General features: G+C 35.4%; 1 protein-coding gene across 1 annotated transcript in view; it reads right to left on the reverse strand.

Annotated features, from left to right (window-relative positions):
* COL19A1 (collagen type XIX alpha 1 chain) overlaps positions 1-27,707 on the reverse strand; it is a 182,591-nt gene that overhangs the window by 103,993 nt on the left and 50,891 nt on the right. The window contains exons 8-11 of the mRNA XM_063313353.1: positions 26,339-26,392; positions 10,096-10,149; positions 5,050-5,094; positions 2,808-2,852 (exon numbers count right to left, since the gene is read on the reverse strand). Of these exons, the coding sequence (XP_063169423.1) occupies positions 2,808-2,852; positions 5,050-5,094; positions 10,096-10,149; positions 26,339-26,392 (198 nt within the window). The remainder of the gene's footprint in view (positions 1-2,807; positions 2,853-5,049; positions 5,095-10,095; positions 10,150-26,338; positions 26,393-27,707) is intronic.

Raw genomic sequence — 27,707 nt, forward strand, 5'->3', positions numbered from 1 at the left:
CATATTATTCATTATCTTAAACTAAGCTGACTCTGTTGCAGCAGACGACAGGGAATGTGGCTGCTATAAATGTTTATTTTCCAGTAAGAATATTAGAAATCATATCCATATGAAATCTTTAATCAACATATTAAGTTGAACTCATCTGTTAAAAAGCTACACAACTGCTAACTAGAAATCAGCAACACATATTTTACTGTTGTAATATCTTGCCCTTCCATTTTTTTTTATTCTGTACTACAAGAGTTGGGTTTACACATAATGCTAAATACAGATATAAAAATTAGTTACAGTATGACTTGGGCATACTTGCTCTCTCTTTTCTTTTCTCTGGAGTAGCTATGAGTAATTTAGAGGCCTTTGTTCAATCAGAAGCTTCTCATTCATTTTAATCCAATGGTCTCTGGTAAACCTTAACTATGGTTGTATTTTATTTAGAGGCTGCCCAACTTCTCAGTGCTTCTGGATGGTTTACAATTAAAAGAAAAAGGAATATATAAATATATAGATACCCACACATGCAACGCAACACAATACAACAAAACAAAAACAAAACAGCCAAGTAGAAGACTACCTCAGTATCACAAAAAACAAAAACCACAGGGGCTCCTCAGCCATCCTTGCCTAAGGCCAAACAGGTTTTTAATAGTTTGCAGAAAGTCATTAAGGTAGGAGCAGATCTATGCGGGGATGTCATATCAGAAGGCAGATGCCGTCACTGACAAGGCACACTTCCTGGGTCCCTCAAGATGAAATTGTTTAATTGACAGGACCTGAAGCATGCTCATTCTCCTTGTCCTCACCAGATGGACTAATGCTGGACTAAATAAGTGGATCTTTATTCTGATTCAGCATAGCTCTTCTAACTTACTCTGTGGCAATGGATACTGTGGTGAATTATGGCATGAAATTCTCAGAATGGAAAAACATCATTGGGCAATGTGCCAAGGCCATCAAAGAAATGTGAGGCTGGATCTTGAAAGCTCAACAGTCTTGAGTATTCATTGCCTCAACATCAGTTGGCTTTAATCTCTGTGGCTTCTTTGAGCTTTTACAAAATATTTTAACATCCAAAAGCAATTACTAATTGCATCTAACTTCATATCAACATTCACAGAAGTTTTGTATGCTAGTGACCAATTCAAATTAGGTCATTCAGCTTGGCAGCACGTTTGTCCAGATAGTGTAAAAATAGAGCTTTAGAAAGTAATACTGAACAGCATAAGTTTTGCTTACTTCAGAAAGATTTTGAAGATATGCCTTAGACCTCTAGCAAGTGCAGTATCTCTTTGCTACTAAAGCAGACCCTCTCTCTTTCAGGCTTCCATGTCAGCCTGAAATAAAGGTGTCACTGCTTTAAGAGTCTTACCCACTGTGATAAATTAACTCCTTAAAGCAGCCGCAACTTCTTCAGATTCCTGGGGAAGACTGGTGGAAAAAACCTGGTTTCTTTAATGAACAGCAGAGAAATATTGTCTTGGTGTGAGGCCAGTAACACATTTATTCCTTTGTTAAACTTTTTTTAAATGTTCCAGACAACTTGATTTTATTTTTTAACTTTTGGCTTCATGTTTTAAACTCCTATGCAAAACTGTTATATCAATATTTATTTATTTGTTTGTTTGTTTGTTTATTTTCTATCCCGCCTTTATTATTTTTATAAATAACTCAAGGCGGCAAACATACCTAATACTCCTTCCTCCTCCTCTTTTCCCCACAACAACAACCCTGTGAGGTGAGTTGGGCTGAGAGAGAGTGACTGGCCCAAGGTCACCCAGCTGGCTTTCATGTCTACAAAGCCTATAATTATAATTAAAGAAAACAACTGCTGATCACTAACTCTTTTTAAGTACTCAGAAATTCTTATAATATTGTGGAATAGTGCAACAGACTTCTTAGAGTCAAGACTAAAATCAGGAAACTATTTGTATTAATGAACACCCATGTTCAAAACCACAATATAGCTTGATGTGATATGTGTGCTAAGACACAGATTCATCAAGGACAGTGTTTCTCAAAATGTGGTCCAAGGACCCCGGGAGTCCTTCAAGACCCTCTCAGGGGTCCACAAAATCAAAATTATTTGCCAGCCTATGTTGAAAAATAATGCAATATTAAAATCCCATCAAACAGTTATGAGAAGTGGTTGTGGCAGTAAATGTGTCAATTTTAATTTCTAATATGGTAAATATCAATAAATATAACCAGTACAAACAAAAGCTCTTTTGGGGTCCTCCATAAATTTTAAAAGTGGGAAGAGGAAGAGAAAAAAGTTTAAGAAACACTGATCTAGGACATAAAGAGTTTCATTTAATGCCCTGTTTATTATTTTTTATATTAGCCATCTAAGAATTCACTAGATAAGGCTGGTGAAGTGGTCCTGGTTTAACTGGCAAAAATTTTCATAAAAAGTGTGTGTGTGTGTGTGTATACATACATACATACATACATACATACATACATACATACAGTATATCTCTATCCTCTCCTTGTTTGCTTTTGTTGCCTTGCCACAAAGAAACAAACAGTAGCCTGCTCACAAGCTCCATTTGTCCTTACAATTACTCATCCAACTTCTTTAGAGGAACCACTTACTTGTATATTTTCCAGGTGGATGAGTGTGACTTGAGGCTTATCAATATTAGACATCATATGCCTTGTAATTAAAGTCTGTGTCATTCACTCACACAGGGCAGGAATTTGTGTACAAAATAACAAGAGATAGATACCAAATCAAGTTGGAAATTATTACATCAGTATTTAGTTATACCAAGCACAATCAATTTGCAAAATTTAGGGATATTTACCTTTTCTCCCACTTCACCTTTGTCCCCTGCCAAGCCATGTTCACCCTACATTTGAGAGAAATGTAAAAAGTTGATTTTGCTTTTATGTTGCTATGTTTGAGTGAAAATCCTACTCAAAGATTATTTTTAAAGAATGACAAAATATACTTTTAATTCACAAGAGAAGAGATGGGCTTACTTCCACTTTTTTTTATCATCTCCATCTGGAAAAATGCTAAGGTTCTACACATTTTGCATTTAAAACAGAACATTTCCAAACATAACCATTGGACTGCCTCTGTGAAACATGAAACTTTGAACAGAAAGAATCTGCAATTTCACAGAAAATACCCACTACATATCTGACAATAGAAAGTTTTATCTGAATAGATTGAGCTGTACTTAACATTTTTCAAAACGGAAAAAAGAACTGTATCTTCACAACTTCTTGCAGGATTATACTTTTGACAGAGAGACCTTCCCAACATATGTTTTATTAAAGTACCTGTTGGTGCTAATAATCTTTAGGAGTTCACTACTGCACTGAACATACTTTTTTTCCTTTATCAAGACAGTCACACAAATGCCAGGCATAAAAACAGACTGATTTAATAGCTAAGGTCACTGTTGTAGTATTCGTCCTTACAACACCATTGCAGTAGATAAACGCTGAATGCCATCTCTATCAGTGTACTTTTTATAAGTAATAGGATAACTGAGATGTAGGTTTTCTATTGACTTTGTACTTGAAATTTGGCAAAGTATGTACCCAAGCTCTGTCTTCTGTAAAAAGCATTCATTATTCCAGATAAAGTAACTGCTTATATAAGCAATAAGGGCTTACAAAATGAAAGCTTAGCTTTCTGATAAAAGTTGAATACTTCTTAAAAATTTAGTAAGCGTTCAATAACAACGCTCACACATAGTGTAGAGTTTCTTTGAACAAGCATAACTAAAACTAATAGTCCTCTGAAAACACATACATGTTGCTTTTAGATCAGCCTTCCATAACTGGAAGCCATGTTGGATTTTAAGTGTGGTGGCCATATTGGAATTATGAGAGTCAAAGTTCAATGTACTAGAAGGCGCCAGACTTGCAACGAGAAATGGTTTTACTGCTAGCAAATAATATGTATTATGAGTTATTTTTATATCCTTCTTCTTAATAGGTTTACTATAGTAAAAACAAATACTGGTGTAGCAGTGGGAAAACAAGGAAGTGTTCTAAGTGGAAGATGATTCTATTGGGCAATTAAATTCTGGGAACAAGGCATAGAAATTACAAAAACTGGAAACAGTCTCTAAACTGAAAGAGCTTCCATGCTACAGCATTCCACTGTTTTCCTCCTCAATTAATTTTTTTAGCAGAAAAAGAGAGAAGTTACAGAAAAACAGACAAGGACTCTCAATAGAAGATGGCAGAACCTACGTCTTCTGTAAAATTCTGTGAATGAGGCAGAGGGATTCCACAATAAAAATCTCATGTGGAAGGCTACACTGTCTTACTGATGTTATCACAACAAATAGAAACCTTTCTTTCTCTGGGATATTAAGATGGACATTTTAGCCTGAACGTATAGAAACTCAGATAATGGACTAGGTCAGGAAAAGTGGTGAGTGGTATCAAGCAATGTCCATCTGCAGAATACAACTTCTGCAAATAACAAAATGGAAAGTTAACTCCCATTGACATTTGGAATACTGTATCTTATTCATTTATATAAATAATTGCACAATAACTATGAATTTTTCCTTGACAAAATGGCAACATTAAATATGCTCTTCTACTTGTGCAGCTGCATTTAAAAGCTTAGTGTCAAACAATCAATACCATATTTTTATAGAATATGTATTTGGATTACTTATGGGGCTTATTAACCTATTTATGATACTTAATCTTTCCACCAAGAATTTAAGGATGATATACATGAAGTCATCTTATTTTACTGTTACAATAAGCTTCCAAATGGACTTGATTACAGTGGTGATGGATGCACTGTTGGAAGATCTGAAGTGCCAAGTCAGAAACAGATCATTCTAAAGAAGGTCTATCTATGGGGTTGCTATGAGCTGACACCAACTTGATAGTACATAATCATCATATTCATGAATGTATTTGAATTTTCTTGTTAATTTACTTGCTATTTGACAGTATTAAATACATAGTAAATGTTTCCTACATAAAAACTTGTGCTAGAAAGGGAAGAGGACTGCTATTCTGACAGCCAAATGCAGACCACGGTCTCAGAGGTTATATATGTACCTTTTCACCTGAAGTACCAGGAACACCAACCAGGCCATCTTCTCCCTAAAACAAATTGTAAACTGCATCAACTCTCATTCATTGGTCATTAAAAAAGTATTGCATTATGAAGAAATAATAATAAATGCCATCAACAACAAAATGTTATCTCTTGTTTATTTCGATGGGACAATTAATATTTTTTTACTAAGAAGATTGTCATACTAATCTTCACATTTGCCAAAAATATTTATTTAAAATGTTTTATCTATTTATAACAAAATTTGGCCTGCTTTTCAAGAGGAGTAAGAGCCTATTTGACTGATAACTAATACATAATGCATAATACGTAATGTGGCATCTATAGTGAACAGTATTTTGATTACTCATCTTGCTTTTCAGAACATTTAATAATGTTTGTTCATTGAGTGAATCACATGAGCAGATGTTGAAAATGCAGTACAGGCCTCATTTATGGGATTTCACAGGTGTCCTGATGAGGATGTCTTCCATTTTTAATTCTCTGATGTTTTTCTACTGCTTATACTGTCATTTTTCTTACCACAGTAAATCTATTATGGAAGATGAAACAGAATAACTGCACAGTAACTTTTGATTGGTAGTACTAGAGCTGTTCATAACCCCCAGCTCCCCTTAACCAATGAGATTTATTTCCTTCTATGTTCTTCTTTAGGAAACAAAGCCATATGGTGCATATTAGGAGTTGAAATTCTTCCTGCAGCCTTCCCTGTCCTTTACTTTCCGAAAGAATACCAAAAGTACAACGAGGTACTTGGTGTCTCCAGATGGAGAAGAACATGAACTTCTATTATTGTTGTGAACTATCACGAGCTTGGAGAAAGGTACAAAAATAATACATCATCAGTCAAAAAATTCAAATGACTCAGATCTTTTGTGCACAGTGATGTTTGAAACTGTTCAGAACCACAATTCGTCTAACTTGGGGAAAGGACTTTACATAAAAGAATGATTTAGATTTTGCAGATGAGATGAAGATGCATTCACTGAATTGTAGACAACTTCCATGGTCTTCCATTATTAGTCTAGCTGACTTCTCATCTGGGATAAAAAATTCCTCAACTCCGTAGCATTGCTTAGAGCAGACGTCTGTAAGGTGGGTGTCCTCCAGATGTGTGAACTTTACCTCCTAGATTTCTTTACAAGGACCCCACTGCCTGGAGAGTTCTAGGAACTGATGTCCATATATAGAAGGTTGGGGAAGACTGCTATAAACTGCTCATACTGATTCTGAAAGGGAAAATGTTTATCAATTTAAAGTCAAAACAGTGAGCAGTTTTGGAAAAATGACCATCTCTTACAGAAACCACAAATGAATTCATTTCTCCATCTATATTATTTTTACTCATTCCAGCACTACTATTTTTCTTGAATATTAAATTACAGAAATGACTTGCATGCTTTTCTGCAATATAACTGAGGTGTGGTTATATGACACTTTTTAGAACTGGCTTGTAGTGTTGCACTGTGACTGCAGTAAAATTCAAATTGCAGACTGATTTTCAAAGTTTACTCCAAATCTCTTTCTAGAAGACGTTTTCCCTGGTACCATCAGACCTTTCTAAAGTGGTGAGTGAGAAGAAAAGACATATGGCCAGAGAGTTTGTTGTTTGTTATTATTGATTTAGATTTGTAGGCCGCCTATTCAGAAAATTCTAGGCAGCATACAAAAACACATTTCAAAAAATATATAAACCGTACAGACAAGTGCAGTGCATTGGGTGGGGGTGGGGTGGGGAATACTGTGAATTACCAATCATCCTCCATTTTTATTCCATTTTTATTCATCTGAATACCTGTCTTCTCAAAATAGTGATAACCAAATCAGCCATCTAATTATTGTTTTAGCTTGCCATTTTAACTACCTTCAGATACCAAATGTCAGAATGCTGAAAAGGATCATGACAAATTTAAAGATCAGGTGAGTCTGTTTGTTAATGTTCATTTATGGCACAATGAGATTTACAGGTCTGGATAGTAATTTTTCCATTCCTACTTTTCTGCATATGTAACTTGACTAATCTTTATACTCAGTACACTGGTACACAAGTTATTTATACACAGCATATTTTATTTCATTCCCTTCTTCGAATTCCTGATTTAATTCTGTATGTATTCCATTTTAGTATAATGACACACTGCCTTTCATTTATTATGAAACAGAAAAGGTCTGCAATTTTAGGCAGATTAGAAAATCTTCAGTTGAAGGCAATCTTGAGACATAATAGACAGCTGCTTTAGGATACTGAAAGAATGTACCAGCTGAATGGCACCATATAGATACAAAAATAAGCAATATAAAGTCCTAATCAATATCGCTCCAGTGATACTTGTTGAGATTTCATTATCATTTCACATAGTTTAAATTTAAATGATATTGTACCTTTCTTTTAAATAACAAGAATATAATTGTAACTTAAAGTAAGTTTTTCTAAACTATGAATGACTTTGTGAAGTTACCAAATGAAGTAAGCATTCTGCACTCTTCCAGGAAGTAAACCCCATTAAATTCCAGAAAGATTACTTCTGAGTAGGCATGTATAGGCATGGGTTTTATATATATATATGTGTGTGTGTGTGTGTGTGTGTGTGTAGTGGCTGGATGGCATAGTGGTTAGAATGCCACCTTTGGAGCGGGAGACTGGGGTTCAAATCCTGGCTGTAACTACCTTACAGTAGGGGTCCTTGAGCAAAGACCCCCTAATGCTTCACCTGCCTACCTCAAATATGAAAGTGACATGAACTAAGAGAGCCATGCCAGCCTGGATGTCGCCCGGATTAACAAGGTCCACGCCTGATGTTGGGGAACAAGGACAATCTGACGATAAGTGGGCTACTGGAAGAAACCATACATGGACAAGACAAGAGAACCTGGAAATGATGGAATGCTACCACAGCAGCAGACCTAATGAGAGGGAATATATGAAATGCATGAGGGGACTATGGATGAACACTAACTGAGAAACAGCTAGTTACCCAATGCTTCAACATAGTGAAGAGGAAGCTGCTCTCACAACTTGAGATAGACCAACTGCACATTATATCCCAGACTCAAGAAGACCCGGAAGAACAACTGGAGGTGCAGCCAACACCTGAAGCTGGAACATCACTGCCACCCCCTCCATTACAGAGCACAGCAGCTGATATGAGGCAAAAGATCATGGATAAACTAGCTACAGTCAACTCTTGAGACTGATTACCAAGGCTCAGTGGAGAAGTACCATCAGATAGTATGCTAGAAGATACCAACAGAGCCTGCGTGTCAATCCCTGCTACCACCATAACTCAAATCAATGAACTGGTATACACTACAACTGTTGTAATCCTGGAGATGCTTGGCTACATGATCAAGAAGAACAGTAGTATGTACCGCCTCCCGGAAAATTAAGTTGGAGGCTAAGATCAAGGCAACTTGGAGAGAAGTTAGTCAGCTGGTAGAACTACAGAAGGGTATGGATATTAAGGATAAGACTCAGCTACTGAAAAAATACAAGGGCCAGGAACAACATCAGAGCTCTCTGTCCAGAAGACTGCAGCGCTAGGAACAGCTAAGAGACTGCGCAGAACCCTCAAACTCCCAGGCCTCTGGTAGAGAACCTGAGGCAATGGTAAGAACAGACCATGGAACAGCAGACTGGTTTAAGATTGGGAAAGGAGTACGGCAGGGTTGTATACTCCTACCCTACCTATTCAACTTGTATGCAGAACACATCATGCAACGTGCTGGGCTTGAGGAATCCAAGGCTGGGGTGAAAATCACTGGAAAAAACATTTACAATCTCAGATATGCAGATGATACCACTTTGATGACTGAAAGTGAAGAGGAACTGAGGCCCCTTATGATGAAGGTGAAAGAAGAAAGTGCAAAAGCTGGCTTGCAGCTAAACCTCAGAAAAACCAAGATTATGGCAACCAGCTTGATCAATAACTGGCAAATAGAGGGAGAAAATGTAGAGGCAGTGAAATACTTTATTTCTAGGTGCAAAGATTACTGCAGATGCTGCAGCCAGGAAATCAGAAGTCATTTAATCCTTGGGAGAAGAGCAATGACAAATCTTGATAAAATAGTTAAGAGCAGAGACATCACACTTACAACAAAGGTCTGCATAGTTAAAGCAATGATGTTCCCCGTACTAACATACTAACATAACAGAGAGCTGGACCATAAGGAAGGCTGAGAGAAGGAAGGTCGATGCTTTGGAACTGTGGTGTTGGAGGAAAATTCTGAGAGTGCAAGAAGATCAAACCAGTCCATACTCCAGGAAATAAAGCCAGACTGCTCACTTAAGGGAATGATATTAAAGGCAGAACTGAAATACTTTGGCCACGTAATGAAAGACAGGACACCCTGGAGAAGATGATGATGCTAGGGAAAGTGGAAGGCAAAAGGAAGAGGGGCCAACCAAGGGCAAGATGGATAGATGATATTCTAGAGGTGATGGACTCGTCCTTGGGGGAGCTGGCAGGGCCGCAACTAGGGTCTGTGTCACCCGGGGCAAACATGGATTCCATACCCATTTTGGTGCCCCCCCAGTGCTCATTTTGGCACCCCCCCCAGCGCAGCACCAGGGGCACATGCCCCACTTGCCCCCCCCAGTTGCGGCCCTGGGAGCTGGGGGTAGTGACGATTGACAGGAAGCTCTGGCGTGGGCTGGTCCATGAAGTCACGAAGAGTCGGAAGTGACTGAATGAATAAACAAGAAACACACGCGCAAACACTTATTTATTCTCAATGGATATTAAAATCATTTTCCACTAATGGAAATTACATAATACAAATTATATAATTTATACTATTCAAATGTTAAACATGAGCTACATTAACATCTGCCCCTCTTCCCCTGTCCAGCCTTTTTAAAAACCTCCAGAGATGCAGAGCCCATAACCTTCACAGGTAGATTGTTCCAAAATTGTACAAATATTCCTTTCATTTAAATAAAATCTAGGTAGCTACAACTTATATACATTACTTTTCATCCTAGTGGCCCTGGAAATGATCCACGAGGTCACCTAAGGCAGGAATCTTACCTTTGTTCCAGGCAAACCAGGGATGCCATTTTCTCCTTTAGCTCCTTCTTCACCCTGTACAAATTAATTGTATATAGGTAAGACCTGTTGCCCAAGTCATAAAATATTTAATAAACAATCTAACCCTCCAAATGTGTAATTCTGCTTGATCCTGGACTTTTATTGAATAGCACAATAATTCTACAAGGACCAAAACAATGATTAATCTGTAAAAGAGAGCCAGTTTGGTCCAGTGGTTAAGGCATCAGGCTAGAAACCAGGAGGCTGTGAATTCTAGTCCTGCCTGAGGCATGAAAGCCGGCTGGGTGACTTTGGGCCAGTCACTCTCTCTCAGCCCAACTCACCTCACAGGGTTGTTGTTGTGGGGAAAATGGGAGGAGGAAGGAGTATTAGGTATATTTCCCACCTTAAGTTATTTATAAAAATAATAAAGGCAGGATAAAAAAGTCTTTAAAAATGCAGTTTTGCATAGTGACTTGAAAAGTGAAATAAAGCTGAGAATAAAGCTTTTCTACTAAATGACATTTTCTAAAATCTTATTTAGCATATGATATAAAGTATGTGTTCCTTTGGTACATTAGTGTCAAGGACATTTGATGATGGAGGCAAGCAACTTTCTTCCTGTTCATTTTGAACAGATCATGATTACTCTATTATTAAGCATTTAGTTCTGACTTCAAAAAACATTTGAACTAAAATACAGCAAAAACATACCACTCGTGTCCCAATGTTTTTTTATCAAGCCCAATCATACCTAAAATATACGAGCCTGCCAAATGCTATTTTTGCCATAGACTTGTGTACAACAAAGATTTCAGATTAAAATACTGTAAAACAAAATACAAATGGTAGCTTTCTAGCATTTGTAAAGAATAGAAACTCATACATATGTAATTAATCAAAGCTCCATTTACACTTATAGACTGAAGATCTAAGGATCTTTACACTAATTCACTAATAATATTATCTGCTTCAGATAATGAAGCATTGAAGACCAGAAATTAAAGGAAAGCGCTATTTTAGTGCCCAAGAATAAGCATGACTACATATGCCTGCCCTCTAGTACATCAACACATGAATATGTTCTATTAGCACTGTGAAAGTAACAATTCTTTGGGCACTTCTTGCATGAGCTGTAATTATATCCCTTCTTTTACTGATTGCCTTTGATGTTCATATGCTATGATTCTAAGAAAAACACTAATCCTGGGAGCTGCACTTTGCCTTGATCCTTTGTCTGGGAATAAGAGGAAAGATGACTAGTGATCTCACTGCATCAGTACAGTGTGTAGGCCAGATTGGGAGCTGTTTTTGCATTTCTGGAATTAATGGCTGTTTTAAGAAGGCTTTGCTTTCCTCAATGCAAAAATGTCCAAAGATGTCAGACCACCCAGTTGGGGTGTGTGTATCTGGGACAGCAAATCGGCTGCAGGATATGGGTTGCCCTCCCTGGAGGTAATCATTTCTCAATTTCGAAGTAGAATTTCAAGAGGCAAAACTCCAGTCTGAGTGTTGGGGGGGGAAAAAAAAGTTTGTCATAGACAGACTACTTGTGATTTTGATTCTGTTTTCAGCATTCTGCCACTTATCAGGGATAAGTGAACTTTTGGGCCCCAAGTATTATATGTGATATTTATCTGGTAGTGTTGAAATGTTTGTGTGTAAGCAACACATAAAGCATCCTGCCTCCAGTGATTTTGAGGTAGCTGAGATTCTGAAGGAAGGAAAGGTTAACAGGGCCGCAAGTGCTGGGGGCAGTGCTGGGGGGGCGCCAAAATGGGCGCAGAGTCCATGTTTGTCCCGGGTGACACAGACCCTAGTTGCGGGCCTGAAGGTTGAAGGACACTTTGCCTCAGTGGCATTTCTACTCTCTCCTCACTTGCATGATCATTCTGTAATCATCCTGATTTTGTGGAAGGTTCTGCAAACTCATAAAACTTAGGGTCCACTCAGTGGAAAAGCCTGAGAATTCAATGCACTAGCATCTGTTTAGGTAGGTATCAATTGCTGTAATACATTTCAGGCAGAGGTTGACTTCCTGATAAACCTTTTTTCTTACAGTGTCCAGTAACCTTCAATAGAGAAGCCAGAACTGCCTCTTGGCTAAGAAATGCATAAAACTGATGATCCAGTAAGGATATGTTTTTCTCTTGACTGTCAGCTAGCAACCAAGAAATGAAGGTGAACTATTAGGAAGGGCAGCCTTCAGGGTTTTCCAGGAGCCTTCAGTCTCTCCTGACTGGCCCTTCACCTTTCCATGAAAGGTAGGGTTCATCAGGAGATGGTCTTCAGCTGAGATCTTTATGGACCAGTTCTGCCTCACAAGCCAAAAAATCTATGGTGCCTTGCTATACCTTCCTTCCTATATCATATCCATATTTTTTGTAACTATGATTTAGCCTATTTTCAAAACTTAACCTGTAGTTCTTCACTAATTAGTCATAATTAGTGAATGCATCCGGCAACTGGGCCATTTGGAAATCCAAGAACGAATGAGAATCGTGACTATTTGGTGAATGTAAGCTTAGAAAAAGGTGTGTTTGTTTCAAAAATGTGGCTTAAGCATAAGTATAAGTGGAAAAGAAATGAGCATATCAGGAAAAATGTAGAAGTTTAATGCAGTGGAAAAGAGTAGTTAAGAAGTTTGTGTAGGAAAACATGAAGAAATAGAGTGCTGAAGAAAATGGGCGCTGAATAAATGTAGACTGAATACAAATGTGAATGGTCAGAATGAAAGAACCACACTAATGTGGTTTGGCCACATAGAGAGAACAAATGAATTGCAAAGAAAGAAAGAATGAATCAAAAGGAAGAGGAAGATTGAGGTAATGATGTAAACTAGTTTTAGGTATGTATTATTTTCTTCTTATTATTTAATTTCTTTGCCTATTTCTTACTTTTTGTACTTACTTACTGTTGTTGTACATCATGTTTCTTATCCCAGAAAGAATAGCATAAAGGGTATGTATGCATATATAATTAACTACTACTACTACCAGATTCATAAACTTTTAGGTATATACTAGCTGTATTTGCATGAAATATTAAACTTGATTATTTTTTTAAATAGGGGGTGGTACAAACCAAACTTTTGCAACAAACTCTAGTTAGGTTAAAGCATAGCACCTAATGCTTACCAATTTTTCACAAGGTTTCTGAAAGCTTTCAAACATGTGTGCATCAAAATGGACACACAATTAATCCACAATGATACTCCATCTGTGTTGGCTCCAAGCCCAATTGGGTCACTGCAACTTTTATAGAATTTAAAAAAAACTATTGTAGTAAAAAATTAAAAAGAACAGGAGATGTGGGCTAGTTATTTTTCTTGGTATTGTAGCCAAAATGACTGTTTTATCATCCAAATCTGCCCTTCATTTGTTAGGTAGCAAACGGTACCTGTTGTTTATGGTAGACTTGGCTCAACATTTTATACAAATACATTCACTGATTTGTTTCCATTAACAATATGATTAATTGCAGTTTGTCCAGATTCAACAAATGCAGCAAGTGCTGTTAATCATAAATGAAAACCAACATTTTTTTCCTTGACATTGAGATGGAAGAAGAAGGAAGCACATAGGCACAGTAGTAGATCTGGTCCGTTTCTATCATGCTGAACTTTAATTTAGCTTTACATCCAAATTAGTCAAATGAATCAAACATTTCCCGAGAAACTGCAGAAAAAGCAAGTATTTCTTTAGATTTCTTTAATAACGATTCCATTCCATAAATACCTTTAGGTCAAATCTAACCCTAATTTTTTATAATTAATTGGAAACCAATGTAGCAGACCTAACTTTCTCAGTTAATAATTCTTATTCAGCCATGTGTTTCTGTAAGAAAAAAGTTATATTTCTTTAGCATCTGCATTAATAGGGAAAGGGAAACTTGAAACAATAGATAAATCACATATTTTTTACTGTCACTAGCAGTAACAAATTAAATGGGCAAAATCCAGAGTCCATCATGAAATAGAGAAATCTGCGACAAAATCTGAGATAAACAACTTTTTACAACATTTGGAGATTGGGGCATATTTCAAATCCTTACTATTCCTAAAAGCATGAGTAGGCTATAACTGGTAGAAAGCAATTAGCCAAGGGGCAAAGTTTATATTATTTTTTAAAGGCATTTCTGCAAGTCACTATGTCTTTTCTTTACACTAAATTGCTTATATAGGCAACATCCTGCAGCTTTTATACCTGCCTTCTTAAATCACAGTTTCCATTCACAGAAATTCAAAGACCTGCATCTGTAAAATCCAGCTGGCAGCACTTACTTGTTGGCATGTGAGCAGGGGGTTGAGCAAATCAAGTCACACATGCTGCACTTGCTCCAGAAATTCAAATCCAGTGAATCAAAGTAATGATGTTTAGCACTTCCCATTGAATGGTTTAAATGTAAGCATGGTAAGTTGGGTTGTCTCATCAGCAGGACAACATTTAAACTATGCTATTAGCAAGCACTACAGTATTTAAGAATGTAAAAGGGTAATATGGGCAGAAATGACTCGTGTCAGCTTCTATGGCTACCCACAGAATCAGTCTTACATCGTACGGTAGTTTATTTCCCGTCTTGTTTCCAGATATTTTAGCTGTGCTACAAACCATTTTTCTATCAATAGTAGTGCGTCCTGGCAGCCTCTGAATTCATTCAGACAGATCATTTCTGTCTGATACTCACATTTTTAAGAATAAGAATGTTTTATTGTAGCAGCCAAAATGGTGCTAAATATGTACTCAGTTACTTCATAACTACAGTGAATAAACTTTGCTCTTTAAACTGCTAGTAAATAAAGGAAAAACCAATTATGAAGTAATTCTATCTTGTAATTGTGCTTTTGATACTTAAAAGGTCAAATTTAACAAGATATTCAATTCACCAGTACCTGATCTATGCTGGGATATCAACATTGCAAAAAGTAGTTTTGTGGCACATGGTTTATTTTCATTATGAAAATTTACTTTCTCTTCCATTCTTTTTAGCTAGTTGTTGTTATTGTTATTATGGCTTCCATAAATCACATTACAAAGTACAGTTGTTTGCTAAACTTCAAAAATTGTAAAGAACAGCTGTGAATCAATTGTAGCCTACAGCCCACCGAGATTTTAAATTAAAGAATAACAAGTATCTAGCAATGATAAAACATGAGTTATGCAATAAAATGTTTACAAGCTATTTTCTCTGTTTTCTGGAAAACAAGATTGTTGGCACTTTTCAGTCTGCTAATGAATGAAGCTATCAAACTTTTTTACATGACTGAAGCTAAAAGGGAACACCAAAGTAATAAGGGCACCTTAACTGGGTTAAATGTGAGCAGGAGTAAAGTGATATCCATTGGGTTATGGGGTATACATGCACATGTACATATACATATAATTTCATGTATATGTTCATTCCATTGCAGTGGGCAGTAACTATCCAGGAATCTTGGGATAGTAACACAATGGAAAGACTGAAATGATACACAAGGACTATGAAAAAGGCAAATGGTATGTTCAAGATCATTAATAAAGAAAATAAACAGTCTTTAAAAAAATCTGTCTACTATACTTGGAATGCTATGTAATTTATTTATTTATTGCAATGTATATGGCCACTTATCTCAAATTCATGATTATGGGCAGTTAACAGCAATTAAAAACACCATATAAAACCCCATGACATTAAAATATAATGAATAATTGGCAGCCAAGGTAGAAAGCCCAACCAATCAACCAACCAACCAATGAACACAATCATTGTATGGACTCTGCCACACTTCTATAATGTGCAATTCTGGTCTCTAATACCCTGAAGAGATATTACAGGCTGGAAAACATGCCAAAAACCAACAACAACACCAACAACAACAACTAAGTGACCAAAATGATAAAGGGTCTAGAAAAAAATTGTGTTTAAGAAAAATATGAAACTTTTTAGCTTTCAGGACAAAAAAAAGCAAATAATGGCAATATGATCAAGATATATACAATTTATTATAATGGGAAGAAAATAGACAAAGGTATGTTTTTCTCTGCCATCTCATAATATTAGAACTTTGGGAGGGTTTCCGGTAAGGAGAAAATGGCGACGGACTGAGTTTTAGCGGAGCTCTGCCAGCTAAAACTCTCAGTGTGGTGTTAAAAGTCACTCCAGATAATTAAAAGGGGCGAAAAGCAACTTCGGGTGAAGAAGAAGCAAACAAAAGGCTAACGTATCTTCCGGACAGCTGATTTATGAAGAGAGCGGTTGGCTCACATTTTTAGTGAAGCAGGCAATCAGCTGGGAAGTGTTAGTATCAAGCTGTAGGAGCTGCAACTGAACGTCTTGATTTACAAGACAATACCATCGACCACCTCACCTCCTTAATGAATCATTTACAGAACTAAAGAGGAGAAGAGGCTAATCATAGCTATAGAGATACAGAGGCTCTTGGTGAGTTTCATTATTTCGATACATTTTCTAGAAATACGAAGGGATTTAAAGGACTACTACAATAAACAGAGATTGGACTTATTTATTAATATAAAGGAGCCATTTTCTAGTGACTTGATTTGACTTTTTCCTTACATCATGGAGGATACACAAAACATAAAAACTTGACTTAAATATTGTATGAACTTAAGGAAACATGAATACTAGAAAGCAAAATAGAAGAGGTTCGGGGTCAGGAGAAAACGACGGAATACGTGCTATGTTCGAAGAATTTTCTTTGAAGACTTCCCAGACAATTCTTCAAAATGTGAATCTAATGTTGGAAAAAAGTTTTGAGGACTTTGAAAAGAAATTGGAACAAAAATTAGAAAAGATGAATGAGAAAATGGAGGGAGAAATTTAAAAAGTGACTGAAAGGGTGGAAGAATTAGAAATAGTAAGAGAAGATGAACTAGATAGAATAGCATTGTTAGAATTAAGAGATAAACAGTATAGCTTAAGATTTAGAGGCATACCAGAGGGGAAGGAGGAAGAAATGGAGGAAACAATAATACAAACATTAGCAAACTTAATAAATTGGGAAGAGGATAGGATGGCAGAAGAGATAGAAAAGATGTTCCACATAAATTCAAAATATGCACATATCCATCAAAAACTTAGAGATGTTCTAATTGAATTATCCAGAAGAAAAACAAAAGATATGATCTTGCAGGCACATTTTGAAAATAGGATTAGAATTAAAGGGAAATATATAATTGTACTTAAGGAGATACCTATAAGAATATTGAGCAAAAGAAAAGACTATGCAGGTCTGACAGAGATACTGAAAAGAAATAATATTTCATTCCATTGGGAAAAATTAGAGGGGGTGAGTTTTACTTTTCAAGAAAGAAGGTACAAATTAAATTCAATACATAAAGTAAAAGATTTCCTGGAAAGACACAGAAAGGAACTAGAACAAAATAAGACAAAAGAGAAAAAGATACAGAGAGAGGAGTTAGCTATGAATTCTAAGGAATATGAGGAGCTACTGGCGTGATGGTAATAAAATATACAACTTGGAATATAAATGGAGCTAATGCTCCACAAAAAAGGAAAAAAAATCATTATTTAAAAAAATTAAATCATGATGTTATTTGTTTGCAAGAAACATATATTAAAAAAAGAGGTAAAATATTTAGTGAACAAAAAGTTAGGAAAAGAATTTGTAACAGCTAATGAGAAGAAAATAAATGTAATTGTATTATATGTAAAACCTTATTTGAAGCCAAATTTATTATTTTCAGATGAACAAGGAAGATACATAGGGATTGACTTAGAAATACAAGGGATCAAAATGATTGTAGTAGGTGTATATGCCCCACATGAAAATAGAAATAATTTCGATGTGAAACTAATGGAGGAACTATCAATGTATACATACACAAGCTGGATATTGATGGGGGATTGGAATGGGGTTACCATACCATTGTTAGATAGGAAATCAGAAAAACAAACTAAAAATAAACAAGGGAAACTCCCAAAATCATTTTTTGAATTAATGGAAAATTTAACATTGGTGGGTTCCAGGAGACATAAAAATGGATTAGCGAAGGATTATACATACTATTCAGAAAGACTTAAATCTTTTTCAAGATTAGACATGATCTGGATTTCAAAGGATTTAGCAAATAAAATCTCTAAAGCTGAAATTTTACCAAAAACTTTTTCAGATCACAACCCAGTAAATATAATAATTAGGGAAAATTCCAGAAATATTAAATGGAGATTGAATGAAAATATCTTAAAAAAAGAGGAAGTAGTGGAAGAGGAATTTTTTGAAATAAATTTGAATAATGAAGTGGACATTAGAACAGTTTGGGATGCCAGTAAGGCAGTAATGAGGGGACATTTTATATCCTTAAATCAAATGATTAAAAAACAATATCAACAAAAATTACAAACAATTATGAATCAGATTAAATTAAAGAGAATTGCAGAAAAAACCCTCAGATGATAATTTATTATATCAAATTAAATTATTACAGCAACAAATTTCACTGCTGACAACAAAGGAAGTAGAAATGAGATAAGATATGCAAAACAAAGACACTTTGAATTTGCTAATAAACCAGGAAAATGGCTGGCTTATAAAATAAGGAAAGATAGGGAGAAGAAAATGATTATTAAAATCAGGGAAAATAATGAAGACTTAGTTGATAATAAAAGAATCAAAAAATCATTTTATAATTTTTTTCATATTTATATGAAAAACAAGAAATTTCATTAGATAAAATTGAGGAATATTTAAATAAGCAAAATCTCCCAAAGTCTCACAAACTCAGCAAGTAATAATTAACAGTCCAATATCAAATCAGGAAATAATAGAAGCTATAAAGAAACTCAAAATAGGAAAAACACTGGGACCTGATGGTATATTGGCAAGATACTACAAACACTTTATAGAACAAATTATAAACCCATTTAGAGACTTATTGAATTCAATTATAGATGGATCAAAAATACCAGAGACATGGACTGAAGCTAATATAACACTTATACCAAAAGAAGAACAAGACCCAACTCTAACCAAAAATTATAAACCAATATCATTGTTAAATAATGACTACAAAAATTGTACTTCAATATTAGCAGAAAGATTAAAAACAATCCTACAAGAAATTATTGATCAAGATCAAAGTGGCTTTTTACCAAAAAGAAAATTGAAAGATAATATACGAACCGTGATCGATATTTTAGAATATGAACAACATCATAACGAATGCCAAATAGCTTTAATATTTTTAGATGCTGAAAAAGCATTTGACAATTTGAATTGGTCTTTTATGATTAAAGTTTTAGAGAAAATGGAATTTGGGAAATAATTTGTGAAAGGGATTGAAGCAATATACTCAATGCAAAGAGCTAAGATTATAGTGAATGACGAATTGACAGATAATTGTAAAATAGAAAAAGGAATGAGACAGGGATGCCCCCTATCACCTCTCTTATTTATTCTAGTCCTAGAAGTCCTCAATAGAGATATAAGAGGGGATGGTCAAATAAAAGGAGTAAAAATTAAAAAACAAATTTATAAATTAAAAGCATTTGCAGATGACCTAGTATTTATATTACAAAAGCCCCTAGATTCTATAGAACATCTGTTGAAGAAATTAAAGGAATTTGGAGAAGTGGCAGGATTTAAGGTAAATAAACAAAAAACAAAAATGTTGACTCAAAAACAACAAGAAACTTTAATAACTAAATCAGATTTTACAATAGGAAAAAAGATTAGATACTTAGGAGTAATATTATCAACAAATAATAATATATTATTTCAAAATAATTATGGGAAAATTTGGAAGGAAATAAAAATTGATATGGAAAGATGGGGAAAATTACAACTATCTTTGCTAGGAAGGATATCCATAATCAAAATGAATGTATTACTGAAGATGCTATTTCTTTTCCAAACATTGCCAATTCAAATTAATGAAAAAATATTTAAAGTATGGCAAAAAGATATCTCAAATTTCATTTGGCAAGGAAAAAGACCAAGAATTAAATTTAAATTATTACAAGATGCTAAAGAAAGAGGAGGGTTGGGGTTACCAGATCTTAAATTGTATTTTGAAGCTTGTTGCTTTCTGTGGATAAGAGAATGGTTAACGTTAGAAAATCCAAAAGTTTTACAATTAGAGGGACATGAACTTAGATTTGGGTGGCATGCATATATTTGGTATGAAAAAGTAAAAATGAACAAAGAATTTAGAAATCTTACTATTAGAAAAGTATTATTGAGGGTTTGGGACAAATATAAAAGTAGATTATTACCAAATATACCGATCTGGATATCGCCACAAGAAGCTTTTGCAAGGACGGAAAGTTTAGATGATAAGATAAAATGGTTAAGATATAGAGATATAATAAAATATGAACAAGATACACCTATGCTAAAAACAAGAGAAGAAATAGAAGGAGAAGGACACCAGTGTCATTGGTTTACATATATGCAGTTAAGTGAATGATTTAAATTAGATAAAAAAATTATAAATTTAAAAAAGAAAAAACAGAGATTGAAAAACAGTTATATATAAATAATGAGCATATTATTACAAAAATGTATAAAATGTTATTACAATTAAATCAAGAAGATGAACAAGTCAAAGAGTGTATGATTAATTGGGCAAGAAATTTTGGATATAATATTTTATTAGAGAACTGGGAAAAAATGTGGACAAAGGGATTAAAATTTACTCTGTGTTATAATTTAAAGGAAAACTTTTATAAAATGATGTACAGATGGTACCTAACCCCACAAAAATTAGCAAAAATGTATAAAAATGTTTCTAATGTATGTTGGAAATGTTCACAAAAGGAAGGAACATTTTACCATTTATGGTGGACCTGTAAGAAAGCAGAAAAATTCTGGGCACAAATATTTGAGATGATTCAGAAAATTCTTAAGATAGAAATTGTAAAAAAAAATAATTATTTTTATTAGGTATAATGGAAGAGGATTTAGAGAGAAAATATGGTAAAAAGGTAAAGGTAATTATTATATATGATCACAGCCGCTAGGATTATATATGCGCAACATTGGAAAAAGGAAAACATACCAACAATAGAGGAGTGGGTGATGAAAATATTGGAGCTAGCACAGATGGCGAAATTAACAATTTTAATAAAAGAAAAAAATATTACGAGATTTAAAGAAATATGGCAACTGATATTAGATTACCTGTATACAATCGAAAAAAGTGAAGAGATGATAATGGGATTTATATATTAAAGAAGTAAATAAATAGAAATAATAGTAACTTAAGGGAAAATAATGATAAGAGAGTTACAAAGATAATTATTTGTATATCTATAGCTATGAAAGTCGGAAACCATGTTTTAGTATGTTATTGTTATTGTCTTACTTGTTTATATGTGTATACGTGGTGTTAGGTGTTATGTATGTCAACAATGTTTTATGATTTTGTATTGTATTTTAACGAATAAAAAGTTTACTCTAAAAAAAATAATATTAGAACTTTGGACCATGCAATGAAGTGGAACAGTATGAGATTCAGGATATATACAAGGAAGTACTTCTCCACAAAATACATAGTTAAATTGTGGAAGCTGAAATAAAAAAATAGTATCAACTTCAAAGTGTTTCTTCAAAAAGGGATTATATACATTCACTGAGGGTTAGGCTATCACTGGCTACTAATTGAGAGGGTTCCCTAATACCTTCTGTCCTCAATGTTATTAACTCAAAATAAAATATGTCAATGGTGCCAACTGTTGGAGGACAAGACACACTTGTCCTCATGGCTTTCAGGTTTCAAGTCAACTGCTGCTAGAATGTAATTTTCATTTTAAGGTTCCCGAAGATAGTTTGGTGAGCAGTCACCTGTAAGCTCCCTCTGTTATCAAAGAAAAGAGTAACCTCTTCGGTGGTTCATAAGAAAGCTGTTAGAAGCTGAAAAAGTCTCCACCTTAATATGCTGGGGAATAAAATGGTTCTAAATCAGTTCACTTGCTGAAGGTCTTATAACCCTATCCCTTTTATTTCAATAAATCCCATTACAGAAGACTCTGTAATGATCCTGTTGAAATAAGATGATCCTGTTTTTATGCTTTTTACTGTTTTATCATTATTTGAAAGCCACCCAGGGTTATGGTGCTTAAGATGGGCAGTTATACAGTTCTTTTAAATGAATAAAATAATTACTTCCCCCTAAGTCCAGTGCCAAGAGACTGATACTGTAATAGTGTTATACTAGATCAGCTTTTGATCAGACCCGACACAGCTCTTTTGAGTTCTTACAATCCAAGATCCCACCAACCATATTCAATTTGGCCTATGCTGTTGAGTAAGCTGCTTCCATCCCTGTGATAAGTATTAATCATAGTGTTAATGATTATTCAATAGAGGAAATGGAAAAGAAATAGTTAAAATATTAGTTTGGACTCTTGCTACCACAACAACATGTCAAATAAAAATGCTATCATACTTATCACCTACTTATTCTCTAACCTGAACCACATGAGGATCATCATGCATCACTGTATCTCTTGTACAGATAAAAGCTCTCATTCAGTAAAAGAAGTATACACATATGGGTAATACTAGAGAATGAATTCAGAGCGGCTATTGGCTGCCCACTGCCCTCTGCAATGTGATGCTTCTCCCAAGACAGTGGCTAATCAGTCTCTTTATTGTGCAGTCTCATGTGGAGCGATTAGCTTCTGCAGAACAATCTGGGGACAAATAAAATTGTGCCAGTGGCCATCTCCCTAAGAAAAGGTTTCACTCTGCAGTTTCAGTTATAAAATCAGCTCTGGGTATATTTTAAGAAACTCAGCTTATGTTTTGTGGATTGCGAAGATCCCTACTGGATGAAGCCATGGTATAAACTCACCCTGAAATGTTAAAGATAAAAAGCTTAGGAAATCCAATTTTAGTCCTTGACATTTATCAGAATTATTACAAAACATTTTTAAAAACCCTTTATAGCATTCCTTTCCAGCTTCCCTTTTCCAAAACTCTGACTGTGATTTCCATATGCTTTGTTCTCCGAAGAGCAAAGGAAGTAAATATAGGACCTTAAACTCTTCTGTATTTTCTTCCTTGTAATTCTAGAGACAAATAGCCTTCTCTTGCTGAATTCCAGAGAGCCTCAAGTCAGAGATTAAATATGTTGCATGGATCACTGGGCATAGCCTATTATTCTTGATCAATCAAAGGTCATTTTAGGCAGTGTGATCCCCAGTGTATAACAGAAAAAAGAGGAAGAGAAACTGTAATCTCAGAATGATAACAGAATTTTTCCAAACCTCTGTATTCCAAATACCATTCAGTAATAGAATCCTATGTTAAGAAAATTCATTAGTTAACATTGTACTTGCAGGAAGCTAACAACATGTATAAGATGCCATTTTATCCATATATTCTTCCTATTAATTACAACAAGAACACATTGTTTTAAGTCTAAAAGAGACCCCTAACAAAATATTAAACCTTACAACTTCTTAAAACTTCAAAATCTTCCATTATTACTCACTACAGGTAGTCCTTGTTTAACAACCACAATTGGGACCAGAATTTTGATTGCTAAGTGAAGCAGTCATCAAGCAAATCCAATCCAATTTTACAACCTTTTTTGTGGCAGTCGTTAAGCAGATCACTGCAGCCGTTAAGCAAACCAGGTTGTCGTTAAGCAAATCATGGGGTTCCCCATTGATTTTGCTTGCCGGAAGCTGGATGGGAAGGTAAAAAATGGCGATCACGTTTCTGCAGGACACTGCAACAGTCATAAATGCGAACTGGTTGCCAAGCGCCCAAATCATGATCATGTGACTGTGGGGATGCTGCAACAGTCATAAGTGTGAGGACCGGTTGCAAGCCAGTTTTTCCAGCACCATCGTAAGACCAAACTATTGTTAAATGAACAATTGTTAAGCAAAGACCACCTGTAATTGTGTGGCAAACAATGGATGATTCTAGATACCAGAATATTTCCTCCTTTGATACATGTTTGCCTGGAAGTCACCAATTTTCTTAGTGTATTATTCTTAGTAAATTTCTGTGGGTTTCAGCAATGGGAGACGATGGGATTAGCCATCTTGCTCACAACCATGGCAGAGACTTTTAAAAGGACACTAAGTTTGCATACCTCACTTTCTAATCACTTTTCAAACTTGCTCATTAACTACTTCTAAGCTATTAGAGACCTTTGGAATAATAATTTTGAAAATGCTGGGTCAGTCTGCCTTCAATTCTGAATGAAAGAAAATTTTCATCATACGCTTAAGAATTTAAAGAATTTGAAATAAACAGAAAAAGCTAAATAAAATTTTGATCTTAGAAAGTTATAAACAGGCTAGGGGTCAAGATAAAATTGGAATATTGAAACTTTTACAATGAGATGTTGGAATTAATTATAAATAACAAACAGCTTCTCGTGGGAAATAGATTCTGTTTTGGTTTTTACAAGACAAAACAAAGATAAGCAATTTCATGATTTCAAAAACTGGACACTAGAGGGAACTAAAGTTTTTAGGTAGAGGAAAGATTTACAAGCCTGTAAAGTGTTGTAAAATGTTCTAACAATGAAAATACTGAAGGAGACTTTTGAGCAATGGAGTCAGAAAATAGTAGCCACAATACCAACAATGTCTGTAACGATGCCTGCTTCTATGGCTAGACTATGTCCAAAAGATGTTATTGAAGAAGTGACAGATGTAGAACAAATTTTAGTTGACAAGGTGTAGATGGTATCAAAAATGGATTTACAACTGACAGGCCAAAAGAATGACTTAGAAAAGGATGTTTCCATAGATCTACAAAAGAAACTGGTTGAGGCTTTAACATTTAAAAAGGAAATATAAATGACAATGACAAACCAAGAGAACCATCTGGATAATTTTTTCTTACTGGATTTATAAGAGGGCTAGTTAAAGACTATTAGCATTCTCAGAAAAACAACACAGATATTGAATATATATACAAGAAGTGTGGGAGAGAGCTAGCATGGTGTAGTAGGTAAAGTGCTAGACCAAGAACCCAGGTTCTAGTCCTCCCTGTGGCATGCAAGTCAGCTGGGTGACTTTGGGCAAATCACTTCCTCTCATCCCTTCATCAGCATCAGGCTCTGCAACAAGCCAGCTAAATATATATATAAAAAAATTACAGGTAGTCCTCATTCAGCAACCACTTGTTCAGTGACTGAAGTTACAACAGCACTGAACAAGGAGTCCTTGAAGTTGCGGCCATCGCAGTGTCCCACAGTCACATGATCACCATTTGCGACCTTCACTATTGGCTTCCCACAAGCAAAGTCAGTGGGGAAACCAGCAGGAGCTCGCAAATGGTGATCACATGATATCGCACCTAATGACTGTGCAGGATTTGCCTAATGACAGCAACTGGAACTGCCTGAACTGCTGTCATAAGTTTAGGCAGTCACGTGACATCCCACTTCACAACCACGTCACTTAGTGATAGAGTTCCTGGTTCCAATTACCGTTGTTAACCGAGGACTATCTGTATATCATGTTTTGATAGCTTCACTACAAGAACAGTTCAAAACAAGCACAATCTGTGATGAACTCTAGGAACACCATATACTAGGAGTGGGAGATGAACACTTGAAAGAAAGCTGAAGGGACACGAAGTGCTGAATTTTGGAGTAGAGACAATGAAATATTGTGGAAGTCTGGTAGAATAAAGAGGATGTGGCAGGGGAACCCCATGCTGCAAAATTCTACGTTCTGTTGTTTTCTAATTTGTTCTTATTTATTTTCCAACTGCTAATAACAAATTAAAATATACCTAAGATTCTAACAGAATGAACATCTGCTTGCTTCAAACTGAAAAATTACACTTGCCAGGCAGTTAAATAACATTGCACAGAAAGTTAAATGAAAATGTCTTTATTTAAATACACATAGGCACACACACACACACACACACATTTTTTGTATCACATTTTGAAGGCATCAAAAAAAGGAAAATCAAAGCAAGAAACCACGTGGATAAAAAATAAAAATCACACACAGGTTCAAACCCAGCAGCATCACTGGAGGATTCTTGCCCTGAAAACTAAAACTGATTAGAAAACAACAACAACAACAACAACTATACTAAGCAAAACTGTTTTCATCAGTTACTTAAAAGGTATTAGAGTCAGCGGCAAGCAAATCGGTCTGGACAGAGCATATCTCCATTGGGACGTTATCGCAAAGCAAGTCCTCTTCCTAACAAATATGGACATAATGTCTTTTCAGTTTCTGGAGAACCAACTCACCAGACGAAAGGACAATATGAATGTTGCCTGTGAAACCTTACCTTTTCTCCCTTCTGGCCTGGCAAACCAGCTACACCTGGCAATCCTGCTTCTCCCTGTTGAGAATAAAGCCAGGATATTTATTCTAGAATCTTATGTTTGACAAGTAAGCAATGTGCTACAGATAATGCCCTTACAGGGTAAGTTATAAAGTTTACTTGTATAATACACCAAAGCTTTATCTTATGGCAGTATTACTATGTTTTAGCAGCTGTTAAAACAAACCCTACTGTTAGTCTCGCACCTACTGCTCAAGGTGTTCAAGAGGTCTAAGCTGATGTTTCTGATTGGAATAATATTGGGTGATATTACAAAAGCCATTTTCTCCAAAGCAGGGAGAACCAGTCTTAAATCTTTATCCCTGGGATCAGGAATTGTGGCTTTGCAAATGCTGCTGAATTATAACTTCCACTATCCCTCATTGGTAGCCATGATGGTATGGACTGAAGAGGGTTTTCAGTTCAACAACATCTGGAGAGCAACAATTTTTCAAATCCTGCTCTAGGCAGTTCCCTAAAGGACAAGCATTAAAGACTTCATTTCTGGATATGTTCATAGATCCTATCTTCTCCCACTTTTTACTTTCCCACCCAGAAGATATACTTGTTCATTGATATGTGGAATATCTTCTTCATCATCCTCATCCTCATCATCACGTCTGTATTTTTTAAAAATTTATATTTTTAATTAATTTTCTGTGGGAAATAGAGTAAACCAAGCTGATTAATATAAGTGCACACAACCACACGCATATGCATATATACACAAACATTTGTGTATTCAACTTTCCCACTATATTTTATTTTAAAATTACAATTGCTAGGCTTCAAGATTATATATGTGGATGTTGAAAAGTAGTTGGCTAACAGACACATATTCAGATTTTGACATAAGAATACTGTAATACTGTAATGAGAGAGAAAGAATGAAAAGAAGATATGTTCTATTGCAAAATATCTGCTGCAGCTTGATGTCTTCTACGTTTGTGAACATTACATGGAAATACCATTTTAATTGACAATGCTTTATGGAAGTCATGCAAATTGCCTGGCTCAAGAGCTTAAATGATACCTTTTTAGTAAAAACCGATGTGGTTTCTCTGCAAGGCATCTGCTGTTGATTCACAAGTGATTGCTGTCAGAGCGATGTACAGACCTATGTTTGCTCCCTGCTTCTAATGTACTTGAAGTATTTGTGAGGATATGCGGGTGTCCTGTGTCCCCATATTGTTTTGTTCATCTTTTAACTTAAAGGTTGCAATAATTGTGGGTTACATTAAATAACCCATGTTTTTCCACAGCAGTCAAGATACACAGCTGCTATGTTCGAGTTAAGAATGGCCCTGCTAAGCCCTTTGAGAATGGGCTCACA

Source organism: Candoia aspera, chromosome 1 (assembly GCF_035149785.1).
Source record: "Candoia aspera isolate rCanAsp1 chromosome 1, rCanAsp1.hap2, whole genome shotgun sequence".
In the NCBI taxonomy this organism is placed as follows: domain Eukaryota; kingdom Metazoa; phylum Chordata; class Lepidosauria; order Squamata; family Boidae; genus Candoia; species Candoia aspera.